The 19965-nt window shown below is 39.1% G+C and overlaps 1 protein-coding gene across 2 annotated transcripts in view; it reads left to right on the top strand.

The window, feature by feature from the left end:
- ADSS2 (adenylosuccinate synthase 2) overlaps positions 1-18952 on the top strand; it is a 35013-nt gene extending 16061 nt beyond the window's left edge. For both annotated transcript variants that reach the window (XM_027612818.1, XM_027612817.2), the window contains exons 5-13: positions 6531-6597; positions 6857-6964; positions 7872-7953; positions 10008-10134; positions 11637-11791; positions 13297-13421; positions 14870-14967; positions 17507-17656; positions 18900-18952. In XM_027612818.1, the coding sequence (XP_027468619.1) occupies positions 6924-6964; positions 7872-7953; positions 10008-10134; positions 11637-11791; positions 13297-13421; positions 14870-14967; positions 17507-17656; positions 18900-18952 (831 nt within the window). In that variant the 5' untranslated portion in view covers positions 6531-6597; positions 6857-6923. The remainder of the gene's footprint in view (positions 1-6530; positions 6598-6856; positions 6965-7871; positions 7954-10007; positions 10135-11636; positions 11792-13296; positions 13422-14869; positions 14968-17506; positions 17657-18899) is intronic.
- Positions 18953-19965: the final 1013 nt, after the last annotated feature.

The raw sequence follows: 19965 nt of genomic DNA, 5'->3' as shown, positions 1-19965 counted from the left end.
TTAGTAATTTTTTTCTTTTTTCTCTTTTGGTAAAGGACTAGGCTAAATTTTACCTATTTCTGAAGAAAGAATTAGCTACAATTGAATCATAAAAGCAGTATTTCACAAGACATCTCTAATTCTATTATAAAATACACTGCATCAAAATACAAAGAGCATTACTTGCACATTAATTATTTAAAAGCAGGTCTGCTGTCTGGCATATCTGTAGAGTGACTCTGTGTCTGAAATGTAATATTGCAGCTTTTTCAGTGGTTCAGACTTTATCCAGAGTAGCCTTCTCCTCTGTGATTAGTTAGAGCAAACTGGATTCTAAAATTAATTTCAGGGCGCCTGGGTGGCTCAGTTGGTTAAGCGACTGCCTTCGGCTCAGGTCATGATCCTGGAGTCCCGGGATCGAGTCCCACATCAGGCTCCCTCTCAGCAGGGAGTCTGCTTCTCCCTCTGACCCTCTTCCCTCTCATGCTCTCTGTCTCTCATTCTCTCTCTCTCAAAATAAATAAATAAAATCTTTAAAAAAAAAAATTAATTTCAACCACCACTAATAAATTCGAAGTTTGTTTCCTGTTACTATCTGATGTGATAGAATTGTTAATTATCGAGACAATAACCAGGAAAGAGACAATGGACTGTTACAAACTCTTCAGTTGTATTTAAATACAGGTGTCCTTTGAGGCAGTGGCTACTCTAGTTTTAGCATGACCCCTATTTAAGAGCAGCCCCATTAGGGGCACCTGGGTGGCTCAGTCTGTGAAGGGTCTGACTCTTGAGCACAGTTCAGGTCTTGATCTCAGGGTGGTGAGTTTGAGCCCCGTGTTGGACTCTACTCTGGGCATGGAGCCTACATTTAAAAAACAAAAAAAGAGCAGCCAATCAAAATTCTTAAGTATCCGTGCCTCCAAATAACAATCAGAGCCTTAAAGCCTCTGCGTAGCCTCAGTAACCCAGTAAAATAACTTTGAAGTAAACTGAGCTGGACTGAACTGTATTACTCACTTTTTCTAGCCTCTTTAGAAGCTTATTAGATCATTGACTTGAGACCCTTCTTTTCTTTATATAAGCATTTAAAGATGCACAGGTGCCGTTAATACTACCTCAGCTACATTCCACAAATACACTCTGTATGTTTATTTCCATTCAGTTGAAAAACTTCATAATTTTTTTGTGATTTCTGTTTGTGAGTTATTGAGAAATATGTTTAAATTTCTAAAGGTTGGATGATTTTTCTGATTTATTTCTAATTTTGTTGTAGACAGAATATACTTTATGTATGATCTCCATCTTTTTAAATTTGTTGAGACTTTTTTTATGGCCCAGCACAGGGTCTGTTTTGGTCCATGTTCTACATGCACTTAGAATATGTCTTCTGTTGAGAGTTGTTGAGTCTTCTTGAGGTGTCCTTTAAATGGTGTTCAAATCTTCTGTGTCCTAGCTGGTGTTTTTCTCCTTGCTATCAATCACCTGGAGAGAGAGAGGCATGTTGAAACCTCCAACAAGAGTTGTGGATTTGTCTGTTTTTCTTTTTGACTCTTGTCAGTTTTTGCTTTGCTTTGAAGCTCAGGTAGATTGCATATATATTTAAATTTATGTTTTTGATGGGTTAACGCTTTCATCATGATGAAATATCCTCTCTTTCTATGTAAATATTCCTTATTCTGAAGCCTGCTCTGATATTAGTATAACCAGCAGAGCTTCCTTAAGAACAGTATTTGCATGGTGTGTCTTTTTCAATCTAATAATCTTTAACCTACCTATATCTTTGTATTTACAGGGCATTTATTATAGACTAAATAAATGCTTTTTATTCATTGTGACAGTGTTGCTTTTAATTGAAGTGTTTAGATCATTTTTTATATAGTTAATTATCAGTATGATTGCATTTATATCTGCTTTTTGTTTTCTCTTTGTTCCTTTTCCTGATTTCTTTTAGATTTAACGTTTTAAATATTATCCGCACTATTAGTTTATTAGTTTATACCTCCTGTTTTGTGAATTTTGGTAGTTGTTCTGGGATTTGTAATATACAACTTTAAATCATCATTATCTACCTTAAAATAATATAACATTTAACCCAAGCTTTTTACAAAGAAATGTTCCCACTTCCCTCGTCCAGTCCCTTGTGTCATTATTGTCATGTATTTCATGTCTACATTGTTCTGAACTCTGTAATGTGTTCTAACATTTTTGCTTTGAGCAGTCAGTTTCCTTATAGAGAAATTTAAGAGTCCAGTTCTTTATATTAGCATACTTTAGCAATTATGCAAGAAACTATTATAATTGTGCCCTGTCTCGTTGAAACTCATAATAAAATTTGTAATATAAGAGATCCTTATTGAGGGAAAGAGACCTGAGAAGTGGCTGAGACTTTAAATTTTTTTGAACATTTGAAATGCAGGTTGTTGGGTGTCTGTCCTTTGACTCAGCAACTCCCTGTTGAGAGACCACTCGGTGCCCGGTGTGGTGGTGGGCACCGAGGATTCAGAAAAGACCAAGAAAACTTCCTAATGGAGCTTGTAGTACAGTAGGGAGAGACAGATAATAAACAAGATAAATATGTGATAAATGTACCATGGCATGCAGTGATAAGTTCGCAGGAGAGAAAGGAGCCATGGGTAGTGTCTGGCTGTTTGTACTATGTAGGTAGGGATCTATAATTTTAGATAAAGTGGCTGGGGACGCTTCAGTGGGAAGATGACTTTCACGTCATCTGCTGAAGGAGATGCCCGATGAGTAAGTTCTAGAGACACGCAGCACCATACTGTACATAACATTGCCATATTGTGACTTAAAAACCTGCTCAGAGGGTAGGTCTCATGTGAAGGGACCATGATTTAAAGAACAAAAAACAAAAACACTTTGGGGAAGGAAGACCTAAGGAGATAGGAGAAGCCAGCAAACTGGATATTACAGGTACTGAGGCTCACACTGGACACATTCATAGGGTGTAACATTAATAGTGTTAATAAAACTTAACGATAATAATAAAAAAAAGATGGTGTTAATAAAACTTACCTACTGAACGTGCATAATCATCTTTTATTTTAAAAAATTAGACTGCGTTCCCAAGGCAGCATTTTTTGTTTTTAGTATCTAGGCTGTAGAAAATGGAAGAGATACTCAACTTCACACAAAGACTATTCTCTCAAAAACAGTATTAGTGGAGGTATTAAGGCTCCATGCTACAATGGAGCTTTATGAAAGTAATTATTCTGATTTCACTAATAGCTCCCCAGGGCCTACAAACACCTAAAAAACATTAGCTTTATGGCAGGGTACTGAATTAACTTCTGAAAAATATGGTTTACCTGCTTTCCATCAACCATTTACTTGTGATTTGCCAGGTGCCTTTGTAACTTATTTGAACATAGAAAATAACAAAAATACTTTAAAGTATCTTTTCATTCAAAAGAAATGGCTTCTTCCAACATCTCAGTTTTTGTCATAACTGATTTGCAAAGTTGGAGTTTAATGAAACAGCTTCTTAAGAACTATTCTGGCCCCTCAAAAGTAGGTAAGAAAGGCTATAAGCTGTATACTAAATTAGCATGACAATAAACTAATCCCTATAGTATAGGATAGCTATTATTAGAAATAAGTCAACATTTTAACATTGCACACAATACACAAAGTGCACAATAAGTATACAATATTTTACCCCTTTAACCACTGACTACCTTGTTATACAGAACCTTTCTAGTGCTGGAAAAAGCTGCTTTGCTAGCCAAGCATGTGAAGGACCTATACACTGACAACTGTAAGACACTGATGAAAGAAATTAAATCGGACACAATAAATGGAAAGATGTTTTGTGCTCATGGATTGGAAGAATTAGTACTGTTAAAATGTCCATGCTACCCGAAGCAATCTACAGATTTAGGGCAATCCCTATCATAATTACAGTGGTATTTTTCACAGAAATAGAACAATAGAACAAATATAACTTATTTGGAACTATAAAGAAATGGAATAGTCAAGGCAGTCCTGAGAAAGAAAACCCCAAAACCCCACAGACTCAGAGATAGAACATATTGGTAGTTGCCAGGGGCAGGCAGTTGTAGTGCAAAATGGGCGAGGGTGGTCAAAAGTTACAAACTTGCAGTTCCAGAATAAAAATGTCACAAAGATGTCATGGACAGCATGGTGACCATAGTTAACAGTATTGTATGGCGTGTTTGAAAGTTGCCAAGATAATAGATTTTAGGAGTTCTCATCAAGGGGCACCTGGGTGGCTCAGTCGGGAGAGCATCTGGCTATCTCAGATCTTGATCTCAGGGTTGTGAGTTCAGGCCCCACGTTGGGCATGGAGCCTACTTAAGAAAACAAAGTTCTCATCACAAAAAACTTTGTGGCTGTTTATGGTGATGTATGTTAATTAAACTCACTGTGGTAGTCATTTTACTGTGTATACAAATACCGAATCATTATGTTCTACACCTGAAACTAATGTTATATGTCCATATATCTAAATTAAAAAAAAAAAGCTCTGATGACCTTTCCTAGTTATTATCTACTCCCCCTCATGAAGGGTAACCACTATTCTCTCAACCATAGGTTGGTTTCGTCTGTGTTTGAATTTTATACAAATTATACATTTATATAATCTGTTGTGCCTGACTTCCACTCAGCAGTATGCCTGATTCATCCTTATTATTAAATGAAGCAATATCTTATTTTCATTGCTGAATCGTATATCCCATTGTATGACTGTGGCCCAATTTGTCCATTTTTACTGTTGATGAAACTTTGAGTCATTTCCAGTATTGAGTTATTATAAATAATATTGCTGTGCACATTTCTGTAAATGTCTGTTGGTGTACAATATCCCAGTGTAGTTTAAGGATGTCATTGCTATCCAGTTCTGTGGCACTGAGGCAGATAGTCATTTACAGGATAATTTTAAATCACACAATAAGAACGTAGTTTCTGTCTTGTGGTCACCTCGTGTCGGAAGTGTTGGAACGCCCCTACGAGTCCACTAGGGAAACCTGTTAGCTATACACAGCTGTGCTTATTAACCTTGCCAAGCAGAGGAGATGACTGCCTTGACAATTCTCAGTGTCTCAGAAAGGGGACCTAGGGCACAGAAGGCTTTAGAGGCTGGGCTAGTCAGAGGGAGGTTTAAGGTCAGATTTCCTCGGGGTTTTTTTTTTTTTTTTTTTTTTTTTAGTTTCAACATCTATAACTACAATATTAGTCTTCTGATCCTGCCAAATAGTTCTTTTATACATGCCACCACTAGTTCTAGGAACCTTATATCAGTCATTCTGTTTAAAATTTATACATTTCAACTTACCGTGGTTTAATGTACGGAAAATGATTAAATTGTACACTTTAAGTGGGTGAATTTTATGGTACGTAAATTATATTCCCCTAAGGCTTTTTTGAAACAAAAGAAGCCTTGGTTAAAAGTTCGAAGACCAAATTCTAGGCCTGCCTGTTCCATAAAATCGCTATTTATTCAGTCAGTCAATATTTGAGAACTTGTAGGTGCAGGAAATCTGGTAAGCTAACTGACATGGTCCCAAGACTCCTAAAATACTGGTAGGAGAGAGTGAGTGTGTGGGCGTGAGTACACGTGTGTGAGCAGGCACAGGGCGAGGCACATTCAGACAGAAGCGTATGCCTTGTAGCCCAGGATGTGGAAGAATGTCTTTGTGACCCAAGGGCAGAAAGGAGGGGGCCCCAGATGAAAGAGCAGGCTATGCAGGGAGGCCACATAAAAGAGTTCTTTTTCTTTTGAGCAATAGAAAGCCATTGACTTTTTAAAGGCAAAGGGGGTAGTGACATTATATTTGTGTCTTGGAAAGATGGCTTTGCTGCATTCAAAATTATGAATTCGAGATGTCCAAGAGTGGAAATATGCACACTCATTAGTTGGCTACAGTTTTGACTAGAGACGATGGAAGCTCATGAGAGACTGGTGAGAGAGAGAGAGAGATGTCAGAATAACCTAGAGATGTCTGGAGGGTGGAACCTAAAGAAAAGAGGGTATCCTAGTAAACCGAGTTTCACAGAATTGTGGGGTACCCGCTAACCATTTTTAAAATAATATAGGTTGCAGTTAGTAGGAATGAACAATCAGGCATATTTTCATATTAGTATACCTGTTGGCATAATAAACCTTCACTCCCGCCATTGCTGTTGCTTTTTAAAACGTATACATTTGGGGTGCCTGGGTGGTGCAGTCAGCTGCTCAGCTCCAATTCTTGGTTTCCGCTCAGGTCATGAGATCAAGCCCCGCATCGGGCTCCATGCTTAGCGCGGAGTTTGCTTAAGATCCTCTCTCCCTCTCCCTTTGCCCCTCCTGCTCGTGCCCTCTCTCTCTTTCTCTCTCTCTCTTTCCCTCTCTCCCTCTTTCCCCCCCTCTCTCATAAATAAATAAATCTTTTAAAAAAATAAAATGTATCCGTTTGATTAGTCATGATGAAATTAGGCTGAAGGGATTCATAGCTTGAGTAATCAGTATGTTTTGCTCCTCCTGTGTTACCTTTGTTTCAACAACAACTGTGATTTGGTTTTCTTCCCCTCAGTGTTCGACTTTCATCAAGCAGCTGATGGTATCCAGGAGCAGCAGAGACAAGAACAAGCAGGAAAAAAGTAGGGTTTTTTGTTTTTGTTTTCGGTGCAGTTTAAGCATATCCAGACCCTAATGTTTAAATTCCAGGCCAGAGGTTTAAGAAAAATTATTAGAATATCCTGTTTAGACTCCAGAGAAATCTATAGGATTGTGAAACTAAACTTACAGAAGATAGCAAAACAGAAAATAGTCAAAGTACCTTCATTCGTTGTGATGATGTGACCACAAGAACTCCATTTTTCTTGTCTAACTCAAAGCTTGTTCTGATTTATTTTTAAGTTTGGGTACCACAAAAAAGGGCATTGGCCCAGTTTATTCTTCCAAAGCTGCTCGGAGTGGACTGCGGATGTGTGATCTGGTTTCTGACTTTGATGGCTTCTCTGAGAGGTAACTAAAACTCGTGTTTCAGAGTGGCAAGAGCAAATGGGATTTTTGGAATTTTTCAAATCCAGGATGCAAATTGGTAAAATCAGTATTGTAGTTGAATAGTGGTGTTTGGCTTTTTTGGTTTTATTTGGACTTTAAAGTTATTTTTATTACTTAATTTCAAATTAAACTTCATGAAAAGTAACCTCATGATGATATCCTAGCAGTACCTTAAGAAGGCAAAGCCAAAATTGTATTTAAGGATTGGAGTTTGGAATGGTTTGCTGAGAAACAGAGATTCTGGGGGGTGCTTTGGAGCTACCACATCCCAGAGTCTTGACCCTCAGATTTTCAGTTCTGGAGACCCGCTGCCCCCCCCCCCCCGCCCAGACATAATTAGGCTTTTAGGTACTGGTGAACTCTTGTGTCCCAAACTCCCCTTAAACAATAGAAATTGCCTCACTGACACTTACTCTCTAGAAAAATCTCCATGAGAAACCTAATCATCATCATCAAAGCTATATGGTGACTCTGTGATGGAGAGTTAGTTGGTTGTATTTAGTAACAGGTGGCACCAAAGGCCCTACCTCTGTCTCTCTTAAAAGCATCATGCAGACCACCCCCTTTTATTTTTCACAGTGTAGTAAAATTCATATTGAAGTGTTGGAGATTTTAGTTCTTCCCTCCACGCACATCACCCCAATTATGTTGTTGGTATTCCTAAATTTGAATAAAAAATACTGCTTTTGAGTGTGTCACTTATTCATATGACTGACCTGTTTAGATTTTATTTCTTAGAATGGAGCTTCAGTTTGGGATTCATTTGTTTTAAGTGGTTTCAACACTTATCTACAGAAACCATTTGAATCGAATGATATTCAGACTATTTTTAATTGAGCTACTGTCTTGATTTATGTCTATTTCTCAGGTTCAAAGTTCTGGCTAACCAATACAAATCTATATACCCCACTCTGGAAATCGACATTGAAGGCGAATTACAAAAACTCAAGGTAATGCTTTCTGGCCTTTTTAATGTCCTTTTTAAGACTTGTTTGCCAGATTGGCATCTAAGATCTTTCATTCATTCCCGTTTTGCATTAGGAACTGCAAACCTAAGAATGAAGAACGTGGAGTGTTTAATTTCCCTTACGGAAATTACCTTGTGACTGAGAAGTTATATGTTAAATAATTTGTAGTATAATAAATGCCATACAGATATGCGTAAAGCATTGGAAGTGAGAACTGGTAAAGCAAATTACTTGTCCTTTTTATGTCTAAAAGTATATAGGCCTACCTAAAAGGACATAGTATGTTTGAGTCACTTCACATGATGTGGCTGAAATAAAAGATTGAGTGGGGAGCAGAGAGGAGGAGTTCAGGGGTCTTGTAGTGGTCTTATACGCAATGATAGAGAGTTTGGCTTTTATCCTGGAGTTAATGAAAAGCTATCGAGTAATTTTGAGCAGAAAAAAAGACTAGATTTGTATTATATAAAAGTCCCTTTTAGTAATGTGGAGCATAGATCAACAGAGGGACAGCAGGAGATAACTTGTAAAGCTGGCCGGCCCGTTCTGGAAGGACGCCCCACAGGGCCAGTGTCTGTAGCAGTTTGTCTTAAAAGACAGAGAAGGTGATTGGCCAAGGGTTGGGTCCATGTGTGGCCGCTTTCAGTTGTCAGTGGTGCCTGAGTTCGTCAGTAGGCAAATCTACCTTTCTACCCTTACATTCGTCCCTGATGTTTGGTGCGTTTCAAGATGGGTCCTATGTATATGATTATTACTTCTCTTCTATAAATAGGTATGAACGTGAATTCCATAGCTGAATAGGAATTTATGAACCTCATATGCCATTCTAGAATGGTTGTATACCTTAGGCCTATCTACTCACTAAATTCCTTTAAAAAAAAGAGCTCCCTGGAAGATTCTAAATGTTGGGAATTTAGATTTCAGTGTATTGGTCATTGCTCAGAATAGACTGCCATCTTCTTTCATTCTGTCATGAAACAAATATTTTCAGTTTATTCCTGGCAACTTGGAAATATTTATGCACTAAAATGTGAATATGGCTCTTTGGTTCTGTTTTATCCATGTTTCATGTGAATGTAAAGCAGATGAATAATCACGAACAGAATTGGGGAAGAAGATTGTTGATAGGTGGTATATGTCGAACGAGCACTTTAAGGAATAAGGGACATGATGAATGGCATGGTCATTTCCAGCATGACAAAAGGTCTAAACCAGGAATAAGCAGGAGACTAGAGCCAAGGGGGTGGAGGGACACCAGACATTCATCAGTAGGTGTAACATACTTGGTTAGTTCATGAGTGGATGGCGGAATTTGCATACTAGACTGGCTAAATATGGAAACATAGTTAAAACTAGGTTTTATTGTAGTTATACTTTAGGCCTTGGGGGAATTCTTATTTATATTACATTTTTAATTGAATTCTAAAATTAAGCAGTGTTATTAATACTTTTAATGTTTTGTGAGAGTTTTACAATGCTTATGTGTAAAATAGTATTTGATATTATCTAGTAATACTGCTGAGATATTGCTGTAATGGAATACAGTGCCAAAGAATATTAACAATTGTCACCGTTTGCATGCTTGGCAATGTCACTTGTGACCTGCACCAACATTTTGACAATCACCCGGATGCAAGTTTCAAAACTCGTGGTTACATGGATTATAAATATGGCTTTTTAAATACCTCACAAAATATAAAAGCACAGTGTAATATACTCAGCTCTTTTTATTTTCCTGAGAGCTGGTTTGTGAAGAATGGAAGGTGAGGAACCTTACTTGCAGTGAGGTTAGTGTAGAACCTCTGAATTTCACTGTTTCTCTACTGTTCTTGAGCTAGGGTCTCATGTCTGGTTCTGGGGGATCAGGACAAGAGACCAAAGCTAATCCAAATATGCAGTAGGGTGAGCGTAGTCACCAACCCCCTTCTGCTTTGCAAGAGTTAAGTTTGCCTTGTCACAGTCAGGTGAGTTGTACTTGTACTGGTCATGTTGTAAATTTATTAGCACACATTGAAATTGTTTTTTGTCTTTGTCTACAGGGTTATATGGAAAGGATTAAACCAATGGTGAGAGATGGAGTTTACTTCCTCTACGAGGCCCTGCATGGACCACCAAAGAAAATCTTGGTAGAAGGTGCAAATGCAGCACTACTAGATATTGATTTTGGTAAGTGAGATAGGACTTGCGGGAGCTTAACTGAGCCCTAAAGTACTTAGGGTATAAATAATTAATGTTTGCCTTATGGGGTTTTAAAACAAGGCTTTTAGCTTGTATATTCAGGAATGATGGACGTTTGTCATCTACTAATCTCTTTTTTTTTTTTTTTTTTGGTTTGTGATGTAGTGTTCCATGATTCACTGTTTGTGCATAACACCCAGTGCTCCACGCAGAATGTGCCCTCTTTAATAACCCATCACCAGGCTAACCCATCCCCCCCACCCTCCTCCCCTCTAGAACCCTCAGTTTGTTTTTCAGAGTCCATCATCTCTCATGGTTTGTCTCCCCCTCCGACTTACTCCCTTTCATTCTTCCTCTCCTGCTATCTTCTTCTTACTAATCTCTCTCTTTTTTTTTTAAAGCAATATTGTGGAATACACAATGCATGTGTTACGATTTGTAGTTCAGGAGAAAAATGAAATCACTATTTGGGTCAGTGGGTTTGGGATTCTTTAAACCGATTTCCGTTGTTTGGTTCATGCTCCATTTGCTTGGAACTTTAAGATGATTAGGGGAATCCTATGGAAGGATCTTTACCTTTAATTCAGCCTTTTTTTTAAATATCGAAAACTAATCAACATTGTCATTAAACATGCCTATTCTAAGATCTGTGGAAATCCATTTAACTCCCTGGGCGTGACATTCTGAATGGATTAGGGCATCCTCCATCTTAAAAAAGTTAAGGCTTTAACTTCTTCCAACTACTGCCCTATTAGGTTGTTGGCCTTTCCCTCTGAACATAATCTCCAAAGATAAGTCTGTTCTCAGGTCTTACTGACATTTCATTGGCTTTTGACTCCAAGTATACCAATTAAAGGAAAAGTGTATTTCTATTACTGTAGATTGGTATTTTTGACTCCATAATATGCCTGTGGAATCTGGAAAGAAAGCGGAGTATCTGGTTAGCTTAGTGGATAGTTTAAGTAGGAACAGGATCTTTAGGGATGGGGGAGTACACCCCTCTTAGCTTCTCTTATCATTTTTGGGATTATTCCCTTAATAGAGATCAGAAGATAGGATAATGAATACCACAAAATTCTTAGTATACTGGTGTCACTCTAGGTTGTGGCTGTATCTTAAAAATCTATATCAAGAGAATAAAATAAATTCATTTTTAAACTAACAGGAACATGTTAAAAACACAGATTATAACGCCGTGTTTTGGCATGAAATTATTCAGCAATCCATTAGGTGAGTACCTACCATATAGAGCTGAGTAACTGTGCACATTCAAGCAACCTCCCCAGAATGAACACCGCAGGGAGAGCTCTAACTGCCTGTGTTTTGATCTCATTACAGACAGAAAGGATCAAGGACTAAAGGTTGAGGTTTGAGAGGGCAGTTATAGTCAAGTCTGTCCAGTACCTAGAATGTACTCATATGCAGATTTTTCACAGTAATTCTGTTTCAGAGGAATGTATATGTGTGTATAATATTTGTTTCTTTTTTAGGAACTTACCCTTTTGTGACCTCTTCGAACTGTACAGTTGGAGGTGTCTGTACCGGGTTGGGAATGCCCCCTCAAAATGTTGGAGAAGTGTATGGGGTCGTGAAAGCTTACACAACTAGAGTTGGCATTGGTGCCTTCCCAACAGAGCAAGACAATGTAAGCCTGTTTTTCAGTAGATCCAGTTCTGAAAGTTTTAACATAAAAACTTCTGGGGTGTCTTGGTGGCTCAGTTGGTTAAGTCCAACTCTTGGTTTCGGCTCGTCGTGACCTTATGGTTGTGGGATCAAGCCCTGCGTCAGGCTCCACGCTCAGCGGGGAGTCTGCTTCAGATTCCTTTTCCCTCTCTTGCCCCCGCCCCCGTCTCTCAAATAAAATCTTTCTCTCTCTCTGTCAAATAAAATCTTTAAAAAGAAGGTGGGTGGGGGGGTGCCTGGGTGGCTCAGTTGTTAAGCGTCTGCCTTCAGCTCAGGCCCTGGTCCCAGGGTCTTGGGATCGAGGTTGGGCTCTCAGCTCATCGGGGAGTCTGCTTCTCCCTCTCCCGCTGCCTGCCGTTCCCCCTGCTTGTGCCCGCTCTCTCTCTGTCAAATAAATCTTTAAAATAAAAAATAAAATAAAAACTTCTGCTTTTTTTCCCTTAATGAATTCTTCCTGTGCTTTTCACTTAAGTGACAGCAGATTGGCAACAAAAGACGAAGGGTTAGAGAGAACCTAAAGGTAATTTTAAGCACCAGGCTACAGGAAGGTGGGTTTAGGAGGGAGGTTGAGATAGTGGAGGAGAAAGAAGTGGGTAAAAATAAGAATTGCCTTTCCCCAAGAGCTTTTCTGGGCCGAGGCTGAGAAGAGAGACTTCCAGACTTGGTCTATTCCCAGCCAACAGCTCTGTGGCAGTGACGTCGGGTGGGGCACTGTCTGAGTGTTGTATACTTGGAAGGTCTTTGGACCTTTGGACCTCATGACCCTTGGGGAGCTGGGTGGTGTCACCGTCCCCCTTCTGCACATGAGGAAACAGGCACGGAGAGCTGAAATCACTTGTGCAAAGTCACTCAGAGGGACGGGGCTGGGATTCAAACCTGACAGAGCAACATTTTAAAAAACACATAGTTGTATTGATGTCAATACAAGAGGTAGTGAAATGATGACTTTAATCAGAAAGGTGTAACTTAGGAGTAGATAGACAATAAGTGAAAAATTGGGTTGTAGGGAATGGCTGTGGCTTAGATCTTTGAGCAATGTCGAAAGGGCATTGTGCTGTCCACACCGACTGACCAGCTAAGAGTTTGTCTCCTGGTTTTTGGGAGGCTCATTGAACTACAGTTCTTGGAACAATTGGCTTAACTTGTCTATTTTAATAAATAATTAACCTTGTTTTTAATATGAAGCATTTTGTATGTTACTCTAAATTTTAAGAAGTTATCCAACATTGTAAAAACTATAGGTTTTAAAGAAATGGTAAAAAATGAAGCCCAAAGTGGATCTCTTCCAAATAATGCCTACCTCACATACGATCCATCATCGGTAGGGAATTCTGTCTTCCACTTAGTTATTTTTTGGAAGATGTTCATCTCTATAAGACTTTGACTTGGTATATGATCTTACATGTAATTCTACTAGATTGACAGCATTGGTATTATAATCCTAAAGTCCTGTTTTCTGTTTTCTAGGAAATTGGAGAATTATTACAAAAAAGAGGTCGAGAGTTTGGGGTAACCACTGGAAGGAAAAGAAGGTGTGGCTGGCTGGACCTGGTTTTGCTCAAATATGCTCATATGATTAATGGATTTACTGCGTGAGTATTCTTAGAAACATTTGTTTCAGGAAACTAAGGTACAGTTTATGACCACAAGTTAAATTTTGTGGAGTGCAAACTTGAAAAACAGTGCCCTGGTAGAAAAGGTTCACTGTTTGGCCTCCAGATGAAATTGTAGCTCAAGGTTCAAGTGGACCAAGATCTAGGGAAAGGGTACCCAAGGGAAAGGACCCCAGGTTGTCTTCCTACATATCCACGATTGGGAAAAAGGAATCATGTTACTCCCACATGCATGTAAATATAGAAGGAAGTGAGGTACGGGGGTAGGTAGGTAGATGGTGCATTTTGCTTATATGGAGGGGAAGCAATATAACTGATTTAGTGCATGGGCTTGATTTATGTCTAACTCCTGTTTTCAAATCTCAGATTCATGCGTTGTGCCAGGACTTTGGTCAAGTTACTCTTTCTGTGCCTCTTTCATCATCTTTAAAATCTAGACAATATTATTACCTACTTCCTGTGAGTGTTTTGAAAATTAGGTGAGAAATACAGTGAGAGCATATAGTGTGCTGCCTGGCTCACTGAAATCACCTGGTAAAAAGTTGCTATTCACACATGTACATAAATATGTAAATAAATGTACTCCTGTTTGTATTAATTAGGCTTAAGTTCCAGCAAATAACAGAATAAAAGATACAAAAAACAATTTGTGGGTAAGAATCCCAAACTTACTCTTTTAGCTAATTATATATATTTTCCCTTAAAATTATTTCCTAGTCAGTTTACTGGGAGATTTGATGTATCTTGAAGAGGTCCTTGATGTGGTGTCCTCACTTTGCTTTGACAGTTTCTGAGCAGAAGGATGGAGGTGATAATAACCAGAGTAAAGAAATGAGGATCGATGGCCTACATGTAAATGTACCTGTATCTTGTAGTATTCCATGTGGAACAGCGAGTTCTGCTGTGTCCCACAGAGTGCATCCTTTACTCCAGGCTGCTGTCCCTCAGATATGTGTTGATCCATCATAAGAAAGCTAAGCGGGGCTCCTGGGTGGCTCAGTCGGTTAAACGTCCAACTCTTGATTTCGTCTCAGGTCATGATCTCAGGGTCGTGAGATCAAGCCATGCTCTGGGCTCTGCACTGAGCGTGAAGCCTGCTTGAGATTCTCTCTCCCCTCCACGGCTCCTCCCTACCCCACTCGTGTGCACACTCTCTCTCAAAAAATAAAATAAAGGTGGTGTGGATCAATCAGGGAAAATAGAATTATTAGAAAAGTAACTCACAAGTAGATCAGTTAAGTCATTTTTTTATTATCAGGAAAAGGCATGCTTTATGTGTGGCACACTTTAGAATATAATCCTAACCAGTTTTCAGAATTGCTTTGGAATGTTTAGCTTTGTATGAATTTTCCTTTACTTCTTCATCAAGTTAGATGTTAGGGCCTTTAATAGTTTGCTGTTTGAACATTGCCTTTCCTTCCACTTAGGTTGGCACTTACCAAATTGGATATTTTGGACATGTTTACGGAAATCAAAGTTGGAGTTGCTTACAAGTTAGATGGTGAAATCATACCTCATTTCCCAGGTACTTTTTTCAGTCTGTGAAAAAAAGAATATTATTAGGTGAACGTGTTAGAGCAGTTTAATCAAGTACCTATGTCTAGTCTATGATGTATAGCCACAGGGTTGATACGTTCTTTGTGAATAGCAAAAGTATATTCACATGTTATTGGCATTTGTTTCATAGCTGCTATGCATTTGGATCCTGGGTTGCAGTAATAAGCGTGTGTTCAGACTCAAAATAGGAAAGAAGAAACACGGTCCCTCTGAGCCCATCCAGCTGTGCTGCTCCTGAATCTCATCTTCCCTATTTTGAAAGTAACTTCAGTATAGCATTCTTCTCTTCCTTGAGAAATGTGGGGTAGGAGAAGAGTGCTGCTCGTAAAAGTAAGCAGGCTCTTAATACATTTACCCACCCTGTTCTTCAAGCCACATGAATGATTTTTTCTGATCTCCTATGTCAAAAGTGGGTGGTTGTAGGGAGACTTCCTACATGAGGTACTGTGTTTCTTCAGGCATATCTTTAGTTATAGGATTTCTTCATTTACTCAGGAAGTTCCATAAATGTTTCCAGCTTCCAGAAATAGGAACCATTCATTTGTTTAGTCATCCTGTAAGCCTGGGAATATGCCAAACAAAGGAATACTCACTAGCTTAATGAAACTTGGTAGGCTTGTAGGTTTTGTGACTTGCTGATGACGACCAGTCCTTGGGAACCAAGGATCACCTTAAGTTCTTAGAAACACGTTTAAAATCATTATCTTTTAGGGGCGCCTGGGTGGCTCAGTTGGTTAAGCGACTGCCTTCGGCTCAGGTCATGATCCTGGAGTCCCGGGATCGAGTCCCACATCGGGCTCCCTGCTCAGCAGGGAGTCTGCTTCTCCCTCTGACCCTCTTCCCTCTCGTGCTCTCTCTCTCTCATTTTCTCTCTCTCAAATAAATAAATAAAATCTTAAAAAAAAAATCTTTCTTAAAAAAAAAAAAAATCATTATCTTTTAGTCCAATGGGCCATCTCCAGTCGGTTTCTCTTGACTGTTCTTTTCCTTGATTGTGGACTAATGACTTCTGGTTGTAGTGACTCAGATTCTGTTATCTTCCTCTGAAGAGTATTGGTTCTTGTTTTAGGGGACAGTTGAATTACTGGCTGATCATCTTGAACTTGTATAAGCTCGGTTTTCTGCTGTGTTAGTGTAGTTATGTGAAGCGCCCAGGGTGTTTCCCAAACCTCTAACCTAGTGTGGGTCAGTCTCCAAATTTCGGTCTCCTCTGTGGAACTTGGTAGCTTGGTTTTAGGCTTCCTTATGGAGGGTCTGCAGTCAGTTATACTCTTGAGCATGGTTTTTAATTTTAAGGAGCAGCCTCTCTGCTACCTCAGCTGGATGCCAGGAGAGTTACCAAGGTGTAAAGAGATCGCTCCAATGTGGCAGTGCTGGAGCTCCAGTGTATCCTGTCCCTTTCCCTCTGCCAGCATTGCTTGGCCTCTAGAATCTGTCCCACTCAACTGGGTGACGACTTGCATCTGGTAGGCCTCCAGTGGTCCCATGGGTCCCTTCCATGTGAAGTTGAACATTAGCCATGGGACTTTCACCCAGACTTCTGAGGGCTGGGAGCTCCCCATATAGCTCCCTCCTCTCTGACACTTGCCCGTGTTGACTCGAGCCATTTCAGTTTTGCTGAAACCTGGTTATCTGCCTTCTCAGCTCAATGGGACTACTGTTTCTCCCCTGACTCTAGCGTCCTGACTTCCAGAGGCTGGGAAGTTGTCCTTGGGCAGAGAGTTGAGTACTTTCAGGACTTGCTTGTGAGTTTTCTTTTTCTCAGAACCTGCAGTTTTGTGCTGCTTGTTGTGCACATTGACCAGTCGTGGGATGTGGGCTGTTCTGGGGAGGCACCTCCCTTCAGTGGACAGTAATTTCTGAGCGGGAGTCCTCAGTGGGCAGTGGAATGAGTGTCTGAGTGCTGACTTGGGAAGTCTGGACAGATTCCCCACAGCATCCACTGTACTGTCTCTAGTCAAAGAAATTGTTCTTACTTTCGTACATTGTCCATTTCTATTAGGGGATATGGATACAGAGAAAATGATTAGGTGAGATAAGGAAGGAAATTTCCAGCTCAGCTTTGCACAATCACAAAATCAGTAGATTTCCCAGATGAGAGCAAGTATGCAAGTCTCCTTTCTGTGAGGTTGCTGCCTTTACGCAGGTCCATAATCTCTAATGCACAGTGTGGAAATCTAAAAAGCTCTAAAAATGGAAAGTTTAAAGTTTGGCATCAAAGTCCTTTGACAGCAAAACGTGACTTGAGTTGATATCAGAGCTAATAATCTCTCTGCTTAGAGTGAAGAGTCCTGTTGCTGCAGGAATGTGTTTGATTATGAAAATATTGCCTCAGGTGGTAAATGTGTACTGTCTGACCTTCCTGCACTCTGGGAAACTGCATTCCAAAACACCTCTGGCTCCAAGGATTTTCATAAGAGATCATGAACCTTTGACACAGCAAAAAGCTGTTCGGCAATAGGCAGCGTTCTACCATGAAAAAAACAGACTTATTCTTTAACTTTCAGCAAACCAAGAAGTCTTAAATAAAGTTGAAGTTCAGTATAAGATGCTCCCAGGTTGGAACACAGATATATCAAATGCAAGGACATTTAAAGAACTACCTGTTAATGCACAAAATTATGTTCGATTTATTGAAGATGAGCTTCAGATTCCAAGTGAGTATACTTTATGAACAACTGTCTTTTCTCTATTTGTACCTTTCTACCTTTGAGATAAAATAAAAGATCATTATTACTTTGTAGAGTGTTCATGATTTGCATCAATGCCTGGGAAAATACAAAATAACCTTATTTCTTAGAGTAAATATAGTCATCCTTTTTTAATCCTTTGTATGCCTGAAGACAATAGGTTACCTCACACTGTTTTGACCCTGTCTTAATTCTCTGCTACTCTGGTTTTTACCCTGTGACATTCATGCTTGTTGCTTTCTCCCTCCTAGTCACAAATCCTTTTGTATCTTCACCTCCACCAAAAATGGTTTGTGGTTTTTCCACTCAAGATTAAACCACTGTTGGGAGTTGGGGGAGTTTCTTGAATAGTTAGGAGATAACAGGTACAGAAAATAGGAAATCCAGTCTGAAAAAATACAAGAGGAGAGGAAAGAATAAAACTTTATTAAAAAACAAGCTGGCCAGGGAGTTAGGTATAACCAGGTTATGGCTGTGACTAGTTAAGGGAAGTCTTTTAACACATTGCTTTCTTCCTTCTACTTGTACTGGTAGAGATTGGAGAGACAAAAGCGAAGTGGGTAGAAGGTGTCCTCTATGTAGAATTCATTATATACTTACTCTGATTTGTATTGTGGTTCGTCTCAAATACGAGTCTTGTTTTCCAAATTGCTCGCTGCCCCAGCCAGTGTGACGTCCAATTTAGTCAGCATGTTTGCTATGGCTCTTGGTCAGCATTTTTTGAAATGCAAGCAACAGTGAACTTAACAGTGGCCTGTGTAAAATTCCATAAAGGTTAACCCATGTGGTACAATATTTAGAGATTCCTATAGACTGGTTCAGGCTGTGCAAGTTAAAATAGTATTCTTTTACAGATGCTTCTACTTTTTTGAGATACAGAAGTTACACCGTCATCTCTTAGCATCCTGCATTTATCAAAGATGCTTATCTAGTTATTAGGGACTTAATTAAGGGTTCTTTAGGTCTCTGCTGGTTTAGGCCAATATTTTGCTAACCTAATTATTAGGCATTGAGGACTTGAAAATATCACGTGATTCAAACTGGAGCTGGTAAGGCTGTGCTGGATGTTGACTGCACGTTCTGTTTAGAAATCAGCCCAGTCTTCTAGCAGGACAGCAAAGGATAACAGAAGGCACCTGGCAAAGTTAGTGACCCTGGATTGAACATTATAAATGAATTAATACTATTCTTGTACTTTCCCCCCTACCAGTTAAATGGATCGGTGTAGGTAAATCCAGAGAGTCTATGATTCAACTCTTCTAAGGATTTCCAGTGATACAAGAAACACTCCATGAGGAGGGGGGGAAAGGACTTTCTTAAATATATCATTTATGATCTGCAAATTTAAAGAAGAAAGAACTGAAGTGAGTTTTAAGCCCTCCAGTTGTTTTCAGTCACTTCAGATGGCCGGCTGTGTGGAGAAAAGCTTCGGTGTGTGCCGGTGTCAGCCACCTTCGCTGGCAGAACCGCCGAGTCATGTGCTGCTCCTGCTGCTCACGGTGCCGCGTCCTCTCTCAGTGTTTAGTCATAGTTTGATCCATGTTGTTGGGAATCTAAAATAGAGTTCCTTTCAGTGTAGTTTTTCTTCATTATTGTCATTGTGTGTTCTTAGGTTTCACCTCTATTAAATAGGAAGAACAATTAATGCAGTTTTGCACAAATATTTTTTACATTCTGATCATTCAATTTGTCATTGTGATCTTTTCTGTTTGAAAAAAATGATAAAAAGAAGGGTTCTGTAAACTTTTGTAATGCTTTAAATTCTGTTTAACTCGTGAACTGTTTATTTTCTGCTGAGACCATTGCAAATTTGAGCTTTGGCAGGGGGGAGGGGATTATATTCATGTATTCTTTAATTTGTACAGAACACAAAACTTATTTCTCTCTGTAAATTATTTAATACATTGAACATTTAATTAAATGTCCAGAGAAAGGTGTTCCCTAAAACAACAATCTTAATGTTAAAAAAAAATTAGTCATTAAAAGATCGTTGTGATAATTGGTGGATATTTTTCTTTAATTTCAGGCATTAACTCTGAAATGTATAGCTGTTCTTTTCTATCTTACCATTATTTCTAAATCTAATGGATTGATTTTCAACATTGTGCCTGCCAGTATGCCTACAGAATCATCTATATAAGTGTCCAAATGAACCCAAATTGTCGGTCATACTTTTGATCATGCCTTTATTTTTTCTTTCTTGGAAAAAAAGAGGTGTCATTTTGACAATTAGGCTTAACATACTGTGTTGTAGATTATCCTTCAGTGAACTATTT

The sequence above is a fragment of the Zalophus californianus genome, chromosome 10 (genome assembly GCF_009762305.2).
Source record: "Zalophus californianus isolate mZalCal1 chromosome 10, mZalCal1.pri.v2, whole genome shotgun sequence".
Classification (NCBI taxonomy): domain Eukaryota; kingdom Metazoa; phylum Chordata; class Mammalia; order Carnivora; family Otariidae; genus Zalophus; species Zalophus californianus.
Note: the sequence above shows the minus strand (reverse complement) of the source record. Positions and strands in the feature narration are given on the sequence as shown.